This window comes from Lithobates pipiens, unplaced genomic scaffold (genome assembly GCF_037356315.1).
Source record: "Lithobates pipiens isolate NorthernLeopardFrog02 unplaced genomic scaffold, aLitPip1_a1.2 Scaffold_30, whole genome shotgun sequence".
Taxonomy (NCBI): domain Eukaryota; kingdom Metazoa; phylum Chordata; class Amphibia; order Anura; family Ranidae; genus Lithobates; species Lithobates pipiens.
Genome location: NW_027507791.1, coordinates 158,514,119 through 158,535,373, shown reverse-complemented (window position 1 = coordinate 158,535,373; position 21,255 = coordinate 158,514,119). Strand labels below are relative to the sequence as shown.

At 44.3% G+C, this 21,255-nt stretch overlaps 1 protein-coding gene across 13 annotated transcripts in view; it reads left to right on the top strand.

Moving 5' to 3' along the window:
• The window catches only part of MTA1 (metastasis associated 1), a 635,520-nt gene that overhangs the window by 167,852 nt on the left and 446,413 nt on the right, over positions 1-21,255 (top strand). For all 13 annotated transcript variants that reach the window (XM_077465019.1, XM_077465018.1, XM_077465021.1 and 10 more), the window contains exon 6: positions 16,892-17,009. In XM_077465019.1, coding sequence (XP_077321145.1) covers positions 16,892-17,009 — 118 coding nt within the window. The remainder of the gene's footprint in view (positions 1-16,891; positions 17,010-21,255) is intronic.

Genomic DNA, 21,255 nt, shown 5'->3' with positions numbered 1-21,255 from the left:
CCATGGGATCAGTTTTTCACTCATCTATGCGTTTCCTCCAGTTCTGCTACTTCAGCGCCTTCTCTGCAGGATCAAGCAGGAATGAAAGGAGGGAATTCTGGTGGCCCCAGTGGGTCCCAGAAGATCTTGATTTACGGAGATCATAAAAATGGCAGTAGGAGTCCTTCGGACACTGCCATTATAGCCAGACCTTCTTGCAGAAGGTCCGGTATTTCATTCTACCATATGGACGAAAAATTTAACTGGTTTGACCGTTGAATCCTGGGTGATCTCCTTCAGTAGTGTCCACTTTGATGCCAGGAAGCCGGCTTCCAGAATTGTTTACTATAGGGTCTGGAAGGCATGTGTTTCTTGGTATGTATCCAGGGGTTGGCATCCCAGGAAGTATGTCATAGGCAGGATCCCTGATTCCTGCAAATGGGATCTGAAATAAAGCTGGCCTTGACTTCTATCAAGGGCCAGATCCCAGCCTTGTCAGTGTTTTTTTTTTTTTTTTTTTCCTCTCTTCTTCTCCAATGGCCTCTTGCTTCCCAATCTTGGTACATAGCTTATTCAGGGGGTAACACAGATTATCCCCCCTATCAAGGCACCTCTAAATCCTTGATCTAAATTTCATCTTATCGGCTTTGCTGAATCAGACGTTTGAGCCTTTACGAGAAATTCCCTTGGTTCTTTTGACAAGAGAGATAATATTTCTGGTTGACATTTCTCCTGCTAGAAGAATATCGGAAACTAGCGGCTCTGTCTTGTAAATGGCCATATCTGTTCATGCATAAGGATGAGAGGTTTTATGTCTAAATGTCTAAATTCCTACCAAAAGTGCTAATAGGTTGTTCATTTAAACCAAGATCGTATTCTTGCTTCTTTCTCCCCAGAGCCTCACTCCATATAGTTGCATAGTAAGGTTGAATAAAGACACCAGTCCATCCAGTTCAACCTGAGTGAGTGAGTGTCTACAATTGTCCCTATCCCTGTACATTGCACACTCACATCGGTCCCTACCCTCAAGGAGCCCACAATCCAAGGTCCCCATTCATATACTAGGGCCAATTTGGGACAGAAGCCAATTAACCTACCTGCATGTCTTTGGAGTGTGGGAGGAAACTGGAGTACCCGGAGGAAACCCACGCAGGCACAGGGAGAACATGCAAACTCCAGGCAGGTAGTGTTGTGGTTGGGATTCAAACCAGTGACCCTTTTTACTGCTAGGTGAGATTGCTAACCACTACACCACTGTGCGGCCCAATGTACATCTCTTGATGTAGTAAGAGCGATCAGAGTCTATTTAAAGGCGACTGCTCAGGTTTGCAAAACATGTTGTTTTGTTTGTACTGCCTGAAGGTCCAAAAGGTGGACAGGCAGTGTCAAAATCTACTATTTTCCAAATGGATTTGTCAAGGATTGTTCAAGCTTCAGCTTAAAGAAAATGCTTCCTCCTTATGTTGGAGCACACTCATCCAGGGCGATTAGTGCCTCTTGGGTGGTGCATCATCGGGCCTCTATGGCTCAGATCTGTAAGGCCGCAACCTGGTCTTCGGTTTGTTTACCAGATTTTATCAAATTGGTGTTAAAGGTCATGAGGACATTGCCTTCGGGTGCAGTGTACAGCAAGCTGCTGTTTGAGTCCTCTGGCCTCCTTTTTTGTTGCGTCTCCCTCCCTTCAGTTGCCATTGCTATGGGACATCCCACATAGTAATTACTATGGCTCTGTATCCCCTGATGTAAGAAAAGAAAACAGGATTTTTTAAAACGGCTTATCTGTAAAATCCTTTTCGTTGATGTACATCAGGGGACACAGAGGTCCCTCCCTTCTTGGTATACATTGTATTGCTTGGCTACAAAACTGAGGACTCCCAGTAGTGGGAGGGGTTATATAGGGGGTACATGTCTTACATTTGGGGCGTGCCAGTGTCAATCACCTATAAGTGGCCCTATAAACCACATAGTATTTACTATGGCTGTGTCCCCTGATCTGATGTACATCAAAGAAAAGGATGTTTTAAAAATCCTTTTTTTTTTTTTTTTACAGTTGTCCATTTCTAAGATATTTCCAACACGTAGCATGTACATAGCAAAAATTACACCCCAAAATATATTCTGCTACTCCTCCTGAGTATGGCGATACTCCATGTGTGAGACTTTTACACAGACTGGCCGCATACAGAGGCCCAACATTGAAGTAGCACTATCACATTTTTGAAGTTCCGTCATATTTCTAACACATAGCATGAACATACCAAGAATTACACCCTAAAATACATTCTGCTGAGCAAAGGGTAAACAAAATATTACCTGTGGTTTTAGTAGTGCAGTTGTCCACAGGAGGAGAGCCCTAATCCAGGCAGGGACGTGGTCAGCATCAGTGAATGCAATTGTCCAGGCATTAAGCAGGAATATTGTCCATAGTCAGTCCATAGTCAGTCCAGGGTCAGTGCAAGTAGAGACATTGCCAGCAGTGCCAAGTAGCAGGCCATGAAATTATGGGGACAGGGGTAGAGGCTTCTCCCACCCAATTTTCTTTGAAGCGTCTGAGTTTCAAGACCCTAATCCGGGAATAAGAAAACAAAAAAAAATCAGTTTTCTTCATCCAGAAAAAATCATTTCTGGAGTCCCTCACATATGTGAGACCCCTGTGTTCCCACTAGCATAGCAGGGTAAATGATCAGTCCGAGAGGTCAAACAGTTCAGGGTTAGTTCCAGAGCAGACAGAAGTAGGTACAGTTTAGCGTTCTACAACCAAGCTTCTGCCTAACAGGCCAGGGTTGGTTCCGGAGCAGGCAGAGTTGTGTACAGTTCAGTGCAGTGGCATAAGGGGTGTGGAGAATATGAAAATTAGGTTTACCATACTTCCCTAATAATGTAGAGAAATAGGGTAACGGTGGAAACCTTCACCTATACAAAGGCCTGGTTGGGAAGAACATTGGGGACAATAATACGTGGTGTCTCTTCTAACTCCGGGAGATCACACCTGCCATTTCTTCTGATGTCTGTGGCCTGTTTCACGGAGGGGGGTTCTCAGGAAAGTGGCATTCGTGGAGTTTGCTCACGGAATCGGAGTAAATATTTTCTTTTAGGGTACAAAAGGGCGGAGATTACTTGTTCCTGGAAGTGCAGGTAGGATACAGGGGTCTCAGTAGATTTTTGGTAAATAACATAAGTGTTATACATGGCCAAACTGAAAAAATAAATGAACACTTTTTGTATACCATTGACAGGATTTTCTTGTGGGAAGGTAGGGTTCAATCATCTGATCATTGAAGTCCTAAGCCTGATCATCCTACAACTTACTATGGAGGTAGTTAAAGCAAACGATATATCAAGTTAATACAACAACGTGCTCAGAAGTCATCTTAAAAATCAGTCTTGGGGCCGGTTCACACTGCGACGCGAGGCGAGGCAGTTCCTGTACTACTTCGGGGCGACTTCGTGGGCGACTTGCATTGACTTCTATGCAGAAGTCCTCTGCAAGTCGCCGCTGAGCTCCCCGCAAGTCGCGGCGAGGTAAGTCGGAGAAGCCTCGCCGCGGCTCGCAGTGTGAACCGGCCCTTGGGGTTATTGTTTTTCTAATAGTCACACAACAACAAACATTTAAAACTTTCTAACATTCCTTCTTCCTGTGTGACTATTTTATCTAAACACATTTCGATGATAGTCCCTGTGTTATACACTTTCTGACTGTATGTCATTAAGTTGAGCTTCAATGTCCACATAGGTCTCCTCAGAAGTAGAAAGGGCTTGATGCATTGTTCTTAAGATTTCAGTTTTAATCAGTTTTTGTTAAAGTCCAGGAATACAGAAAATGCAGCAGCATCTGCAAGTGACCAAAACGGTCAAGGCCACAGCAATTGAGATCAAACATGATGTGATAAGTCTAGTCTACTTACCGAACCATCCTCCAAGCCAGTTTGTGAATGGATCATTAATACCTGAGTTTTCCACTAATTCATTCGATGGAGCAGTCAGTCCTCCAAGGCTCTGGTCACGGTCCCTCCAGGAGCTGTATTGTTCGAGATAAAGGTGCAACACATGCTACCAAACATTTTGCATACCCCTCCTCTTTCGACTAGGACCATATTTAAGGCCATTCGGTTCTGCTATGCCATTAGAGATGTAGGGGCCAACTGTTCTGCTAGGCCCTTCACAGCGTCCCTAGTATATTTTACAAATCATTGGTTATAGTATATATAGTTAATCCAGTCAAAATTTTTATCTATAGACGCCCACCAGAGAAGAGACTCAAACCCAGCTGTCACCTGATTCCTGGCCCTAAACTCACCCGGCGCCCTGCACACATCTATGTAGATCCGAGAGTCAAATGACCCTGTGGGAGAGGCGTCCCTCCGATACCGTTGGTGACTCTTAGTCCACGGGTGTTCTGACAGGATCCTCAGAGGCATAGCCAGCTGGACCACAGTGCAATTCCCTCGGGCATTTGCCAGTATCCTAGCTTGCAGTTTCTTATACCCACACATTCTCCAGACATCAACACTCTGAATGTTATTTTAAACCAAGTCACCATGGCCTGTGTTAATCCTCTCCACACAGTAGTCATCGGGTAGTGACCCAAGATCCACCCTGCTACTGTTCCCTGGGAGTGCAAAACAAGTAAAGTAGCTCAGATAAGCAGTAACTTCTGGAGGTATCTGAGGTCTCTGTACATGGGGAAACAAACTCAACGTGTGACAGGTAGAATTTGTTTTGGGTTTATAGCTCTTATACAATCTCAACATTCATTTTAATGAATCCATTCATCCACCTTCTGGATCTGTATTGTGATCTAGAGGAAAAGGGATAGTTGCTAAATATAGTCTGGCTCTGGCACAAACTAAACAGTTTTTTCCTTTTTTAAAGTTTTAACTGTGTGCCTCAACCATTCTAACCACTCATTTTTTTTCTTGGTATCCTGTCTCCAAAGCTATGGCATCTTCTACTGTTAGGTTAGAAAATCTTATAGTTTTACTCAGAACTTCTATTTTAGTATGGCCTTCTTCTTTCTCTTCTGTGTCTACCTTTTCCTATTGTATGGTTTTATTAGGTGGTAATACCTCGAGTAAAAATTTGCCTGAGGGGGTCAGTTTCTGACACCCATGCTCCCATAGAGTACAACCACTGATCTTCCTTCCTCGGCTCCTTTAATGTTATCAATAATTGGTTACAGTTCTTACTATGTGTGCAGGGGGAGTTGGCCGCTTCTGTAATTATGAGTCTTTCCATTTATTCCACTCTTTCTAGGTCCTGGTAGATTATACCCCCAATCTTAATACACTGTGGTCCACGGGGCCTGATTCCATGCTTGACATCCTGCCCTATTCCAGAGCCAGCAAATGTATTTATCTGCCTCTATCTAGTCTTCTAGCCCCAGTTGTATCCCCACAATCTGCAATCTGACAGAAGTCTACCAGTATAGTGCTAGTTATTCCATCTATAAAGGTTAGATTCAATGCTTTTCCTGTTCTTTCCAAAGGTTCCTCTGCTCTTCCATAACGTATAACCCCTCTTATGGATGTGTCTCCTAGAGTCACCAGTAACCCAAGGATAATTACTGTCCCTTTTATTCTAACCAGCTACAGAGTTTCAGCGGATAGGGTAGGGGAGTTGGAAGGGGAGGGAGACTTCACTGGTTTGAGACAAGTCCCCCCTTGTGTGAGACCTCCCTATGTAGCCGGATTTTCTGAACCTCTTGCAGCCAACTGGCCCTATTCTGCCTGTAAAACCTTTTTTGTAATGGGACTGGTAAATCCAGGTAGACCTCTCTGCAATCCTTATCGCAGTAGGGGTAGTTAGGAGGACTTTGAAAGGACCATCCCACCTTGGGGAGTACCACTGCTTTTTCGAATTACTTTTTGTTAAGACCCGATCTCCCACATGCACCTTTTCATCTTCTTTAATTGGACCTTCTAGGACAGAAAAATAATCATTAGTATGTCTTTGTCTTAACAGCCTAGACATGTATTCTGCTAGTGTGTGCTCAGACTCCTCAGTAGGTGTTTCTTCTAGCTCTTTTACAGGCGGTGGCCCGGTCTTCTGTCGCCACCACCTTCTGTTCTTCTCTTCAGATGTTGCCTCGTCGCATCCTCCGCTCACAATAGCACGGACGCGACGTGCTGCGACTTATATAGGGACTTCGCCGGATGATGTCCCCGCCTATTATGATGTCACAGTCCCAGCATCCTCTGGGACTGTGACACCATAATAAGCGGGGACATCATCCGGCGATGTCCCTATATAAGTCGCCGCATGTCGCGTCCGTGCCATTGTGAGCGGAGGATGCGACGAGGCAACATCTGAAGATAAGAACAAAAGGCGGCGACGACAGCGGCGACAGAAGACCGGGCCACCGCCTGTAAAAGAGCTAGAAGAAGGTGTGGTGGCCCGGCAGAAGAACCGAAGAGGAGGATAAGACCCCCGAAGTCGGAAGAAGAGGGCGGCGGCGAGGAAGAATGCCGGGCTCCTCCGCTAGTAAAAGAGCTTGTCCGGCGACAAGACCCCCGAAGACAGAAGACCCCCGGAGCTGTGCAATAAACTATTTTATCTTGTGTGTTGTGTTTTTTTTTTTTTTTTTACTTTATTTTACAGGTGAATGGGTAGGGGTACATTGTACCCCATACTCATTCACATAGGGTGGGGGGCCGGTATCCGGGGGCCCCCTTATTAAAGGGGGCTCCCGGATTCCGATAAGCCCCCCGCCCGCAGACCCCGACAACCAACGGCCAGGGTTGTCGGGAAGAGGCCCTTGTCCTCATCAACATGGGGACAAGGGGCTTTGGGGTGGGGGGCCGCACGGCCCCCCCTTCCCCAAGGCACCCCCCCATGTTGAGGGCACGCGGCCTGGTACGGCTCAGGAGGGGGGTGCTCGCTCGTCCCCCCCCCTTTCCTGGCTGGCCGGGTAGGATGCTCGGACAAGGGTCTGATGTAGACCTGGGGGGGACCCCCACGCCGATTTTTTTTTTTTATTTTCTTTCGGCGTTGGGGTTCCCCTTTAAGTCCATACCAGGTGGCGGGGCCAGCGACTTATCCTTTTGCGGGCCCCGCCTACCTGGAGACACGCTCAAAATGAGCGGACTTTTCTCCACGTGTGTGGGCGAGTCCGTTCATTTCAAAAGTACGGCGGATAGTCCGGCGGACTTGGTACGCCGTATTAGTCCGCTGAAAAAGTGCCGTGTGTGGGCAAGTAGCCTGTTCGGAAAGTCCGGCGGGAAGTCCCCGGACTAAGTCTGCCGGATAGTCGGCTACGTGTGTACACGGCATTACAGAGCGAAGCCATAAGACAATTCAACCAAGTATCTCTTTTAAGCTTTTGCAAAGTCTCCTGCTTCTCTGCCAGCTCCCAATCTGTCACAGATAGGCAAGCAGGCTACAACACGAGGGGGGTCCAGTGTCTAACTTGCAAGTTTTACAGGCACACAGAACATGAGATGTGAAGAATGATTTTTTGCTGGTTGTTTAAACTCCTATTATCAACCCATACCTTTTTTGATCTTTGGGTCCTAACAATTTAAGTTTATCCACCAAATCCTGACACTTTTTTACGGTTTACTATTGAATCCAAACTTCCCCTCCCACTTGGCACATTAGGAACACAGCAGCCTCATAAAAAGGCACAAAACATTTTACAGAGACTATTCCCCATTGTCGGCGCCTGTCGGGTCTCTCATTAACCTATAAAACACTGGGATAGTGACCCTTCGCCCACGGTAACAATAGGAATACAAGAAGAGTAAAAATATTGTCACTCCCCACACTATAAGGAGAATCAAAAAATAGTTAAAACTTGTCTCTACAGTACTGTTGTTCTTCCAATAAGGTTGCAGTGTCAACAGAAAGAAAGGTTAAACATGAGAAAGGAGAAACTAAACACACAGAAGAAAGTTAGCCTTGCGATCTTTCTAGATCACTTAACTAAATAGCGCTTAAATCATTGGGCAATCAACCTCTGACGTTTGGTATACCTCAAATCCTTTTTTTTTTTTTTTTTTTTTTGTCTGTGCGGACAGTGGGTGACGTAATTTTTTTTTCCTTCGACAACGTCCCCATATGTCTGTCTAAGGACACTGGATTATCATGATATTATACGATCAATCGCAATGTCGGCAAATACAACACTTTAAACCAAAATCAAACAGAGAAGAAGAGACTCTGAGAGGTAAGATAATTAAAAATGTTCTTAATTCTAAAACACCAGGAGGACTAGATCACGGAGTTTGAAACTAGACGGAGGATCCGGGTCTTAGGCCCCCACCCCCTATTTCACCACTAATGTTGAGTGGGGGGACTCTTAATCCTCAGTGAGCTTTGAAGTCTAATACTCACCAAAGTTTTGGTCGGGTCCATCTGACACGAAATGCACTAGTTGGTTCCGGCTTGGAGGACCTAAAATGTTAGGATTATTCTTCTCCTGTGATCAGTCGAACTCCAGATGTATCGAAAAGCAGACAATTTATTTCAGATGTCACACAAAAGGATGATGCTTACAAACGCCAATATACTCTGGACATTCAGGGAGATGCAGATCGGGAGTCCTCCTCTTTGTATACCAGGAAGGCGTAAATGTACCCGTGGCTTGGTCACAAAGTCTGTACATTTTAACCCCATATTTGGCCCTTTTGCTGGGAATAAACTGATGTGCAGCCTGCCTGATAATTTTACAAGGGACTCATCCACAGATAGTCTAGTCGGAGGAATATAACTGGGGGAATTTTTCAGAGAAACAATTTTAGGTGTAGCCGAATTTTAAATAATTTGTCCAAAAGCCGGGCCACTTCGGGGAGGGCACTCGATGCTGTCATTTTAGTGGAGGAACTGCATGATCATAAGGTATCTTAATCTTAGCATAATGGATGAGAAGTGTGACATGTGGTGGACGGGGTTGATAGACCAATAGAAGTAAAACATTATTTTTTTTTTTTTTGGCGAGTCCCATAGTAAGTTGAGCCTAAAAAAAGTTTGAATTCCTCTACGGTAAGCTCTCTCTGCTCAGAGATGGGCATAACTAGAGCCAGGGTTGCTTAACTATGTACTGCTGTGCAAAGAGGTTGCACTGGGCCACAATAGAAGATGGTAAATCTTCGGTGAAAATCAAATGGAAAAAAATCAAGCATGGTAAAATCATCGGTGTTCATCTGGACACCTAGCTGGAAAGGGGGGATTTTTGATGCTCCGGAATGGGGGGGGGGAGAGCCACAGGAGGTTTTGAAGGGCATAGGGAGGGCTGGTATGGCCCCTATCCCTTTTGGGGCTGAGATGACACCCTACTGGTGCTTGGTCTTTGTTGCAGTGGCACTGCACTGCTGGTAGTAGGCTGCTGCTCCATGCCAGAATGCCTTCTTTTCATGGCCACTTGTTCCTCTTCCTCTGTAGAAGACCCCATGCTTGTACTGGGTTCACAGGCCGAATCAGAATCTGACAGACTCCGAGATCTCCCTGCTGCTCTCGTTGCTTAGGCTGAGAATCTGGTAGGTGGCCTCACTGGTAAAAAAAAACATTTTTTTTGCCATGCTGGTGACTGTTGCGATTCTAGACAGGTGTGGCTGCACTGCTGGGTGCTGGTGAGGCTGCACTGCAGAGTACTGATGTGCACTATTGGGCACTTTAGTTGCACAGATGGGCATGGTAGTGACACAGGTGGCACTGATGGTACAGATGGGCACAGACGGCAATGATGTGGCACAGATCGGTACTGATGGCACTGGTGTGGCACAGATGAGCACCTTAGTGGCACAGATCACTCGGATGTGGCACAGTGGAAGCATTTCATAGCACTGCTGGGCACAATTATACTGATCACAACTTGCAATATGGCACTTGATTGCTTTCAACTCACGCTGTATTGGTGTGAGTAAAATGTTGAGCCACTACTGACCCTATAGTGTTGACATTTGTGATCGCTCCATCATTGGACGGAGCGATCACGTGTTAAAGGGCCGCTGCCATCGCTCCTTAACCGTGATCCGTGTTGCGCCGCATGGATGATTCGGCTATTGTGCGGTTGGTAACAGGTTAATGCATTACGATAAAAAAAACCTTCTGCCTTTACAACTCCTTTAAGAAACCAGTAAGGGGGATCTCTTACTCATACTATACTCGGAATGTAGATTAGCCCATGGGCGGAGTCTGATGAATAGACTTGCATTTTGAGAATCTGCTGTAAGATAAAGCGGTTGCTCATTGTCTCAGATCAGAACTTTTTCATGACCAGAATTAGGTATTGACATCGGCAACCCAAGTGTTACACACCTCACTGGACTTTGGTGTCAAACGTGGGACATCACACTTTGATCTTCTGGAGTGAGTACATCTTTGACGCTGGAGTCCCAAAAGTAGTGTTGCTGAGGATTGTCCAGGATGCATAGGCAATGAGACCTGTAGTTCCTCGCAGTCTAGGAAATGAAAGAGCTGTCAATTGAGATGGAGATTGTAGTAGAAAAGTATGATCTTCTCTCTGAACCTTGAGTAGGAGAAGGTAGCCCCACTTGTAAGAATTTGTAAACCTTCCAGGAGAGGTTTTAACAGGTGCCCTCCTGTACTGTGTATGCCGACATAGGTCTGCAATATCTGGCTAAAGGGACCATCAAAGTCTACATTCCCTTTACCCCATGCTTAGCAGAGGATCTCCTCTCTTGAAGTATTTGTTATCCCAGAATTTCATATTCCTGATATGTGCTATGTACTTGTATGAAAAAACATCCTGTGTTGAAATCAATGGTGTTCCTGCCAGTCCCTCTGCTTTCCTATTAAAAACTGACCACAGTGAGCAGGAGAACACATTGTGGTCAGTTCTCTAGCTATGCTGAGATCTCGGCCTGCTCTCCTCCAATGGTCAGACTTGTCCTGACACGACCCCCCTGCTCATTAACTGGGTTGCTCAGAGTACTGTTTTTTTTTTCTCCCCCCAGCTCTTTTGCACCTGAGAACAGAGGGAATATGATCAATTATAAAAATTAAAAAAGGGGGGGGGGGGGTTGGTTTTTTATTTTATTTTTTATTTCTATGCACAAATGTTTTGCCTTTTTGTTTCAGTTTTAAACTAAATGGACTGTTTTACAAAGTTAATGTTTTACAATCCCTTTTTATATATGGAAGACTTTTTTACCTGACAAATTAAATTCTTTGGAAGGGACATATTCTGTTTCTGGGGCCTTGTACTCTGTCCAGCTTAGTGTGCTCTGCGGTGATTTCGTAAAGGATGATATTGAGGATACCCATTACCGCTGCAGGCAGATCCATCCCGGATGTTGCTTCATGTATGTTTCAGAGTCTTAAGGTTATTCCTCTGGTTGCAGTTCTCATTATCCTCGTATAGTTGGAAGTGTGGGAATCGTCATTGACATACTGCTTGGGCTTCCTCAGCCAATTGGCTGTTATTTTTATGCGCTCCAAAGTTAGAATCTTCTGTTCAGTGTGAGCAATTTTGTTGCTGATCTCTACTAGTTAATAATGCAAGACTGATGTTACCTGCTTGTAGGTCAGACTTGCTCAGTAGGGCTTGCAAGAGTAGTCAAATGTCAGTTTCCTCAGGTGGGGGGCTATGTTTTAGGCTGCAATTGTGGTCTGACGGAGCCAACCAGGATGGGAGTTGGAATAGGAGGGGACTTGACTCTTGTCCTGCACATGCCGTATGATTATCCACCTGTACCACGGTCTGTATTCCTGAGGTGGGGAGGCACCATACTTTTTGTCTCTCTGGGTGATTGTTGCTCAGAGAGAAATTGAGCAGTAGGAGTGTGTGCTAGGATGTCTGGGAGGTACTGTGAGACTCTTGCTTAAACTTCTTCTTTAATACTGTTTGATCAGCGGTGTAGACTAGATTTGCTGTGTACGTTTATAGCATGGTTGTACCCTTCACTTGGATAAATCTGCCCTCCGGATCTTTCTTGTCAGTTATCCAGGTGAATTTGCATGTTTTTTCAAATAAAATGGCCACCCCCTTGGAGTTATTGTCTGCACTGGCCATATAGAAGTTGAAGTGTGAGTGGAGGAACTTGGGACTATACCGAATCAGCAAGTGGGTTTCTTGTATCATTACAATTTCCAGGTTAGAGGATTTGTATGCGTTAGGGTTTCCTACGAGTGGGGAATTCAGACCCTGGACATTGTGTGGCGACATTTATGGCCTTTAGAGTGTGATCAGCCATGGAACCCGAGGTGAGATGCGCTGCGATACCTACTGCCACTTACCTTTTGGGACTTTCTGCCACCCCATTGCAATGATATGAGTGCCGGTATAGTACCTCCTGGAGCTTGCAGCCCAGGAAAGCAAGCAAGCAAATGGTAGTATCTGCAAGCGATAAAATGGTCAGACGAAGCTCAAAAGAGGATAGAATAGAGAGAAATGGAGATGGAAAAGACAGTACAGGAGGAAGTTTTCCCCACTGACGGGTATATGAACCCAGAGGAAGAAAAAATATCCAAAGGATCATCTCACGAAAAGTCATGAGATAAAATGGGCAATTTATAACTCCAGGCTAAGCGCCGTGGCGATCCTATTACTCACAGACCAGCTGGAGTTCTCAGAATTATCCTATCCCTTGAACTCTAGCTGGTTTCCGAGGGATAGGATCGCCACGGCATTTAGCCTGGAGTTATAAATTACCTATTTTATCACATGGGAGCCACCCCAGACCAGGGCATATAAGCTCCTTGAGCGGCATGAGCAAAAAGTACGTTTAGTAAATAAGATGGGGTCGGAAGACCCCCCTGATCACTCCTCAGTGGTGCCCCCCAGCCTGCCCACAGGAGAGGAGGGGATCGACCAGTCGATCTTCAAGCATATTTAAGGTAGACCCCAGGCACTTTCACCGCGGGAAAGAGTCTACAGTTCCTCCCTTGCCTCCTGAACAGGGAGGTACAGTTAGGGAATCCATCACTAGAGGCAACAGAGGAAAATATATTAAAACTGTTAATGAACAGATAAAGAACACAGAGGATACTACTCCTGGAATCTTACGGGAGTCAGTTTTCTAGGATAAGAGAAGAGTTTGATGCGGGTGCATCAGAATATTTGGATCCAAACCAAGTGATGGGCAGAGGCTCATGTAGGTAATTTGTGCGACGATCTTTGGGCCTTGGGTTTGTTCTATAGGGGATCCTGTGGGCTAGTAGGAGGCGGGGGTTTGCTCCCGAGGACAATGACTAAGTCTCCATTTCCATCTCCTGGGAAATAATCTTCAGATTGAGAAGCAACTTTTCTCCCATGGCGAAGTTGGAGAAGGCTGGGTTTTGGCCTTTTTATAGGTGAATGTCACTGCAAAGGGGAAGGCCCATCTGTATTTGACCTCTTTCTGGGTCAGAGCATTCAGTAGCGGTTTCAGGGTCTGCGCTGTATGGTGGAAGGGGAGAGATCCGCAAAGATTTGCACCGGGTACCCATGGCAGATTACTTGGGGCATTGAACGGCTTGTCTCATGACCACCTCCTTGACAGCGTAGAAGTGGGGCTTTGTAATGTCCCTGGGGGACCCATCTTTTCTGGGGGGTCCCAGTGTTCTATGAGCTCTGTCCAACTCCAGACGGGTCAAAGGGATGTTGGGGATCGGGGACCTCATAAGGTCTTGCGTGGCCGTCTCGACATCCAGAATTTATTCAGGTAGACCTCTAATCCTGAAATTATATCTCCTGGACCTGTTCTCCAGGTCATCTATGCGGGATAAGGCTGTGCCCAGTTGGTCATGGAGGGTGTGAATGAGATCTTAGTTCTGATGTGAAACAGCAGCAGTCTGATCCAGCTGGCATTAATCCTGGATCCTATATTTTGGAGGTCCGCTTTAATGTCCCCTGTGATTTTGGCAGATGTGGAGGCTAGCCCTTTTTCCAGAAGGGTAGACCATTTTAGATATAGGCCTGCTGCATTAAAAGATTGGTCAAGACCTGTAGCGCCATTAGGCTAGACTCCTGTGTGAGGAGAATCTGCAGGCCCAGCCTGGGAGTAGGCCTGATCCCTGAATGAGTGGAGAGGGTGTAAATGCTTGTTGCCCATAGCCCTGTATCCCAGGGGTGAAAGTTAGGAGATCGGGGGCCAGGACTTGCCTGTTTTCCTGTGTCCCTTCAGAGGCTGAGGCAGGAGGCTGAGAAGACACTGCAGCGGCGGCAGCCATCTTGGTACACTCGGGAGAGGTGGCGGCAGCAAATTACGGCTTTAAGTTAGACCTGGCGCCCAATTGGTGCATACGGGTGTTACGGGGGAGAACCCTGTTTCTCTGGTGTCTGTGCATAGCAGGAGCGGTTGCTGTGGGCACTGCGGGTCCGGGATGGCGTGGAGCTCTGAGTTCAAGTGGCAATCTTGGCACTCTCGTACATATGTACTCCCTTTTTCCTTCTTCTTGGTGTTCTTTTTGTTACACATGATTAGGTATTCTTTGCAAATTGCATTTGCAATTTTGGTGCATATGCAAAGAACTTGGAGGGATACTCAAAGCACTACAAAGCTTCCTTCTACAGTCCAAAGCACAAAACAGGTTTCATCATTCAAACAAGCTCACCCAGCCTAGCAGAAGCAGGCAGAAAACAAGGTGTAAACGCTGCACACTGGAGCCCAGTCACTGTGGAAAGGGGAAAAGAAGGATTTCCTTAAGCTCCTCTTGACTACGCTCCTTTGACATGTTTTGCCCCACCTTAGGCATAGAGATCATGGATGGGGAAAAACATTTTAGAGGAGTATAGTCGAGAGGAGCTTAGGCGTATCTTCACCTTTCCATATAGTGGCTGGGCTCCGGTGTGCAACTTTCCCACCTTCTGTCTTCTGATTGCAATTGGGCTTCACCTCTTTCACTAAGCTAAAGCTGGCCATACACTGCAGATTTCATCTGGTTTCTGAGGAACCGGTGGAAATGTACTCAGTTAGTGGCCCTGTCAGTCGCCTCCTTCCCAACAGCCATCGGCTGAAAAAGCGAAGGAGCTGGGTGTACATTTTTGTCTGAAAAGCAGCAGCATCCAGTCAGATGCAACCACTATAAGGATATTTTGTTATCTGTGCTTTGAGTGGATGAAATTCATGCCCTACTGCTTAAAACGAGCCATAGATCAAAATTCGTCAAGTTAGCAGGAAGCATGTATGGCCGTTCTTGTTCATGAGTAGTCAATCAATATGACCTTTCATGAATGGGCTTATTGGCATATTTTTGCTCTATCAGTGCATGCAACCAGTGCATGGTTTTATTGTAGTGTTTTTAGTGCCAATTTATTTACATGATTAAAAAGGCCAATTTTATCACACAGATTTTGACCTGTTTGAAAAAAAATACACCTCCATATTCAACAAGAAAAAACAAGCGCATTACAAAATACCTTTCATTGAATATGAAACTGCAAACTGTTGGTGCATATATAAATCCTGAAATGTTTTTTTTTTCCTTTGAAACTTTTGGGTGAAGGTGCATTTTTTTGACATACTGTAAAAAAAAACATTGACGATTGTCTATCTGTAACCACCCCATAAAGTTAATCATTTAGATCCCCAATCAGGTTGTGAAACATATTTTATTACCTGTAAGGATTTGTATTTGGAATCCTCGACAGGTTCATTTTGTTGCAGTCTTAACAGGGCATCAGGAGAATGCCTTTGTCTTAATGTATATGCCCTTTTGAGTTCGAACACTGCAGCCACCAGCATGTCCAGTTTCTCATTTACAACTATGTAAAATTAACCGACAGTATAGTGAATGTTGCAGAGTTGGCATATCACATTTTTAAGAATCCCTTCCCCAATCCAGTGCATTGTCTTCATTATGGAGCCAGACTGGCTTGGCCAAACACTGATGAAAGATTGTATGTGTATGGCAAGGCAAACCTACTGCAACAGAGGAAAGAGTTGCAGGGGAATTTGTATAAGAGATTCATGGGGGCCCTTTGCTTTGACACTGTGTCACTCTGCATTCCATGGGCTTTAAATGCAATTGTACTTTGCACGAAACCTGTCCAGATACAATAATGCAGTGTAAGGCTTATGGTTAATGTTTCTCTCATGTAATTCTTTTAAATTGATGCCCAGAAGCAGTGGAAAACCATACACTTCATAGATGGCTTCTGCTAACTTCTGAATTGGATGAAGAACATATATCAATACTACACTTCATGGTAGGAAGTGGATATCTCGAGTAAAATTACTTAAAGGAAGGTGCCATCATCCTTAATGAGTACAAAATTTCAAAAATGGAGAAAGGGAGGGACTTTAGAGGCACCGATATGAACTTGTAGCATATAGTAAACTCCTTTTATATAAATTTATTCAAAAATTGAAAAAGTATAAACAATAATGATTAAAAACCATAGACAGAGATTCTATCCATACATACACTGGGATCTATATCAGCAAAAATCATCATAATATACTATAGTGAGGTCCTAATCATATATAGTGGCTGTTATTTTAGACCAGAATATAATGAATATTCAAATATGTAGTCACTGTAGTGATGAGCTGATATGGCATCCCAGAAAATTGCCCGACATGTTTCGCGTTCCAGTGACGCTTCTTCTGGGGCGTAATAAAAACTCCCAAATCTCTCTGTAGGTGGCGCTGATGATCAGAAAGTTTGAGTATTACATAGATTGATATTGCATGGGTAAGTTGCGGAATCCAAAAAACGCTTTGTATATAATAAGGAAGGTCATTTAAAGGGTTGGCTTCAGGGTGCAGCCAAGAGGGCCCAATATAAGAATAATGTCTTCTATTTACAGCGTTGGATGTAAGAGACCTTTTCACAGTTACCCCCTCTGGTTTGGCACGCTGCTGCGGCGCATTACATCCAACGCTGTAAATAGAAGACACTATTCACACAAAAAAATGAATTTTTGTGTGGTTTCAAGACTCCCTCCCCCCCATATCTTTATAAAATTTTAAAACCATGCTAAAATAGAAAGTTTCTGAATAATGGTTTCTTTTTTTTTTTTTTTTTTTAGGATTTCTTCTTTTACTCTTTAGTGTATGATCCTCAACAGAAGACCCTCTTAGCAGACAAAGGAGAGATACGTGTTGGCAATCGATACCAAGCTGATGTAACAGACCTGCTAGAGGAAGGTAAAAATAACTACCATGTGACCTAATCATCCTCTGCCTTAAAGTGTGGGCAAAAAAATAGGAGACCTATTATGAAGTTTGTCACTAAAAACAAAGTGGTTTGTTTTTCTGAATGTCCCAGTAACAATTTTAAAACTACTGATCATGCCAGTAGAACCATTATTTTTCTGTTTGAAGTAATGGGGTGACAGCAGTGTTCACTTTGCGGTGAAATCTTAGAGCAGTGTGCTCATCCTGTGAATGGAGTAGTCTTAGACGGTATTTTTAAAATGGACTTTAAGGTCTCTTGCATGTTGATGGTAAAAGAAAAAATCAAACATATTTGCTAGTATACTTGCAAAAAAACGAACTGGCAACTTTTTTTTTTCTTTTCTTTTTTTCTTGATCAATACCCAACACACATTTACGTGCCCATTTAGACACACTAAAAACAATGGGCTGCATTTAGATCAGTAGGTTTTTACTGTATATGTGCATTGGTGTACTGCTGAGAATGAATGACATTGAGCTGCAATATACAGCTATCACATATTAATGTGTATTTTGGGAACACCTTAAAATGCAGGTTTTAGGGCACATTAGTGCGCACAGCTAGATATGCATCTGACGTACAGAAAACCTGTATTGAGAAAAAAATTGGCTGCCTTTGTTCAGTTCCTTCAAGGAGATGCGAGTTTTCCTTGCTGTCTGTGGTTTCTGTGTTTTCTGAGTCGCTGACCAGGACAGCTAAGTGACTGACATTTTGAGTGGAGGTCAGTAGTGGCACCCTCTGCAATTCTGTTCCCACTGCTATATTTTACGTACGTACAATGCCAGGAACCTAGTGATGGTATTGTCATATTGAGGCTGTACAGTGTAGCTAGCCAGTACTGTGCAAATTAACAAAATATATCCTACACTAAGGCTCCATTCACACCTAGGTGTTTGGAATTGTTGATGATGCCATTATTTCTTAATGGCACCCCCGTCGTGGTGTGATTTATGCCATGATTGTCGTGCGGCAAAATCGTGCAAACAGTCATGGGACATGTGTCTTCCAAAAGAAGTTCCAGAACTTTTTGGGGCGCTGGGTGTCCGATTTTTGCTGCAATTTGTCGTGCGACAATTGTGGCAAAATCCCGCTGTGATTGGGGTGCCATTAGAAAGTAATGGCATAACAAGCACGTTCTGTGTTTTGCTGCGATTTGGAATTCTGCCCACAAATTTAAACACCTAGGTGGCAATGAAGCCGAAGCCATCCTTCTACCTTATGTATAGGGAAAACCTGTGCGCTGCCAAAAAATCTGTGTTGGATACCAAATGAATCAAAACAGCTGCTGCAATCACAAGAATGTATGTTTCCCACATCAGCAAATAATAAATAACAAAAGGTCATGCGCTGCTGTATAAACAAACGTCTGTCAGGGCTCAAAATTTCAAGTCCTGAGCTACTAGCCAGGTCTTAAGGGTTACTCGCCACCAGTTGCCCCACTCAATCTCTACCCTGCACCACCCCTAATTCCACCTCTAAACATGGCCTCCATAAATTATGTCCTGAAATAACACTTAAATGTTTTTTGCAGAATTAAGTTACAAAAATAAATATTAACAACTTATCAGTGCCCACCATTGCACCCTCAGCTGAGCTCACCTGTGCCCACCATTGCAGCCTCCCCTGTGCAGAGGAAGAGAGGGTGGCCAGATCATCACAGGGGAAGAGAGGGGAGGAAGTGGATTGCCGGCCAGATCAGAGCGGCATTTCCTGCTGCCTGTAACAGCTTACGTTAACATTGCCTCTGCCCGCCGTCACACACAGCCCCGCCTCCTGACCTGCCCTCTGTGACAGACAGAACTCATCCCAGCATTGGACTTGGCAGTCTTTCCATCACAGGCGCTGGGTCAGGAGGCGGGGTCATGTGTGACGGCTAGCCAAGGCAATTCTAATATAAGCTGTTACAATGCCCCGCTCTATGATCCGGGCGGCTCTTCTCTTCCTCCCCTCTTTTCCCCTGGGGCGATTGCTGGGAAAAGAGTTCCCATTCAACCCGCCTACCGCCTGTGCTCACCCCCCCCCACGCAGCCCTTGCTCACCAGCCCACATTTTCCACTGGAAAATTTGAGGGCTGGCCTATGTGCAACAAAAAAAATGTGAACTGTGCATCAATAAAAAAAAAAAAAAAAAAAAAAAAAAAAAAATTGAAACTGATCAGATATCCGTTTACTGTAAATAAACATATATGAATAAAAATCCGGTGATAAATGTCCACACACATACGGTTTTGAATCCTTCCAATGTTCTCTCAATTGACAAAATTACTCAGTGTAATGCAGATTCCTACAATAGTGAGGTCCTTATCCTTCAAGGTTATATGCATGCAGATGATCTTATTGGTGATATAAAGGATCCCCAGTGCTGTAAATTTAAATTCCTTTTCACTGCTCCATCACACGGTGAGTTCAGAATGTACCTGGTTCATAGACCTATATGATAGGTCTATTATCGCTTGTTCCCCAATAATGGCGGTGATCTGTTGTCTTGGGATGGTTTGTGATTTTCACCTTTTTAAAATGGCTGTTCTTTGTTCCAACAGTCATACCCACTTGTAAACAAATTCCGTAGATAAAGGCTCAAACCACATAGACCGCCATGGTGTAATATGTTAGAAAGCAACCGATTTATTAAAAGTATAATATTACATTCACAAAGCTGTCACTTGTACATCACATTCAAATGAGCAATAATCATGTAGCAGATCAAATTTGCGGCTTTTCCTTGCGTTCATTCATGACGTCACCCTGCACGTATCGTCACTAACCACGTGACTTCATCAGGGGTCTCCAGGGTGATCATGAACAAATAGGAGATATTTAAGGTAAAGATCAGACCATCCCTAGACATCAGATAACCTCCAGTATTGGGGGAAAAAAGCAATATTACAGGAAAGCGGTATGGGTACATCCTAAACTCAGTGTGTGGTGGAGCAATAAAGACAATTTTATATTTGCAGCACTGGGGATTTGGGTGCTTTAAATCGCCAACATTTTCATCTGCATGCATGTACAGTAACCTTGAAGGATAAGGACAGTACTATTGTAGGAATCTGCATTACAGTGAGTGAATTGTCAATTGACAGAATGTTGAAACGATTCTAATCTGTTTGTGGACATTTTTCACTAGATTTTTATCCAAATTGGTTTATTTAAGAGGATATCGTATCGCTTTCAAGTTTGTTTTATTTCTTTATTGATGCACAGTTCACATATTTTTTTTCTTTATTGCTGTCCAGGTCTTCTCGTTGCATTTCTATGATCTGTCCCTATACTGTTGGGGAAATGTATGGAACTTGTACATTTTGATATGAATGGGCATCAATTAAAAAAAAAAAAAAAAAAAAATGGTAACAGTATAGTGGTAAGCTCTCGCTTCCCTAGGTTTAGGTTCTATTACCTTTTTTATGCACTTTTTTTTTTTTGTGTTCATTCTTCATAACCTCAACAGAACTCAGGAGAGGGGAACTGCATGGTAATGACTACCAGTTGTGCTTGATTGGCACCTCCCATGTAGGTAACTCTTTAACCATAGTTCCTGAGATAATACAATTTTGTGCATCAACATATCTATGGTGATAACTGCTGTGTGTACCGTGTTTCCCCTAAAATAAGACCTACCCCGATAATGAGACCTAGCATGATTTTTGGGAAGGGCTGCAATATAAGCCCAACCCGAAAATAAGCCTTAGTAACGTTTGTTTAAAAAAAATGAATCCACCTTGCAGAACGATTACACTGTTATAAGGTGTGCATGGCTCCCTTTGTAACTGCATCATGCAAAATACTTTATTTACATACTCGCTGGAGGTCTTCTCCTCTCCTCCTGGCTGACTTCTGCAGCCCCTCCCCCTTCAGTGCACAGAGCGGGCATATCGGCTCTTGCCTCTTCTACTCTCCTCTGGGCTGACATCTGCGACCTCTCCCTCTTCAGTGCACGGAGCGGGCTAATGTCAGTGGGGATCTCTGAGTGGAGAAGAGCTCAGGCAGATCTTGTGACACCCAGGAGAGCGGTAAAAAAAGGCTGTAACAAAGGTATTTCCAATAAAACAATTACAAATGGAGACACGCTGAACCCCATGCCAGCACAATGCCTACTAAACAGATTACATAATTCTATGAGGAATTCAAGATTTTTTCTTATGTCAAAATACTGACTCCTGACCTGATAGGGGGAGGGGGAGAAGGCGGGACACAGGAGATGGATAAATGACACAGC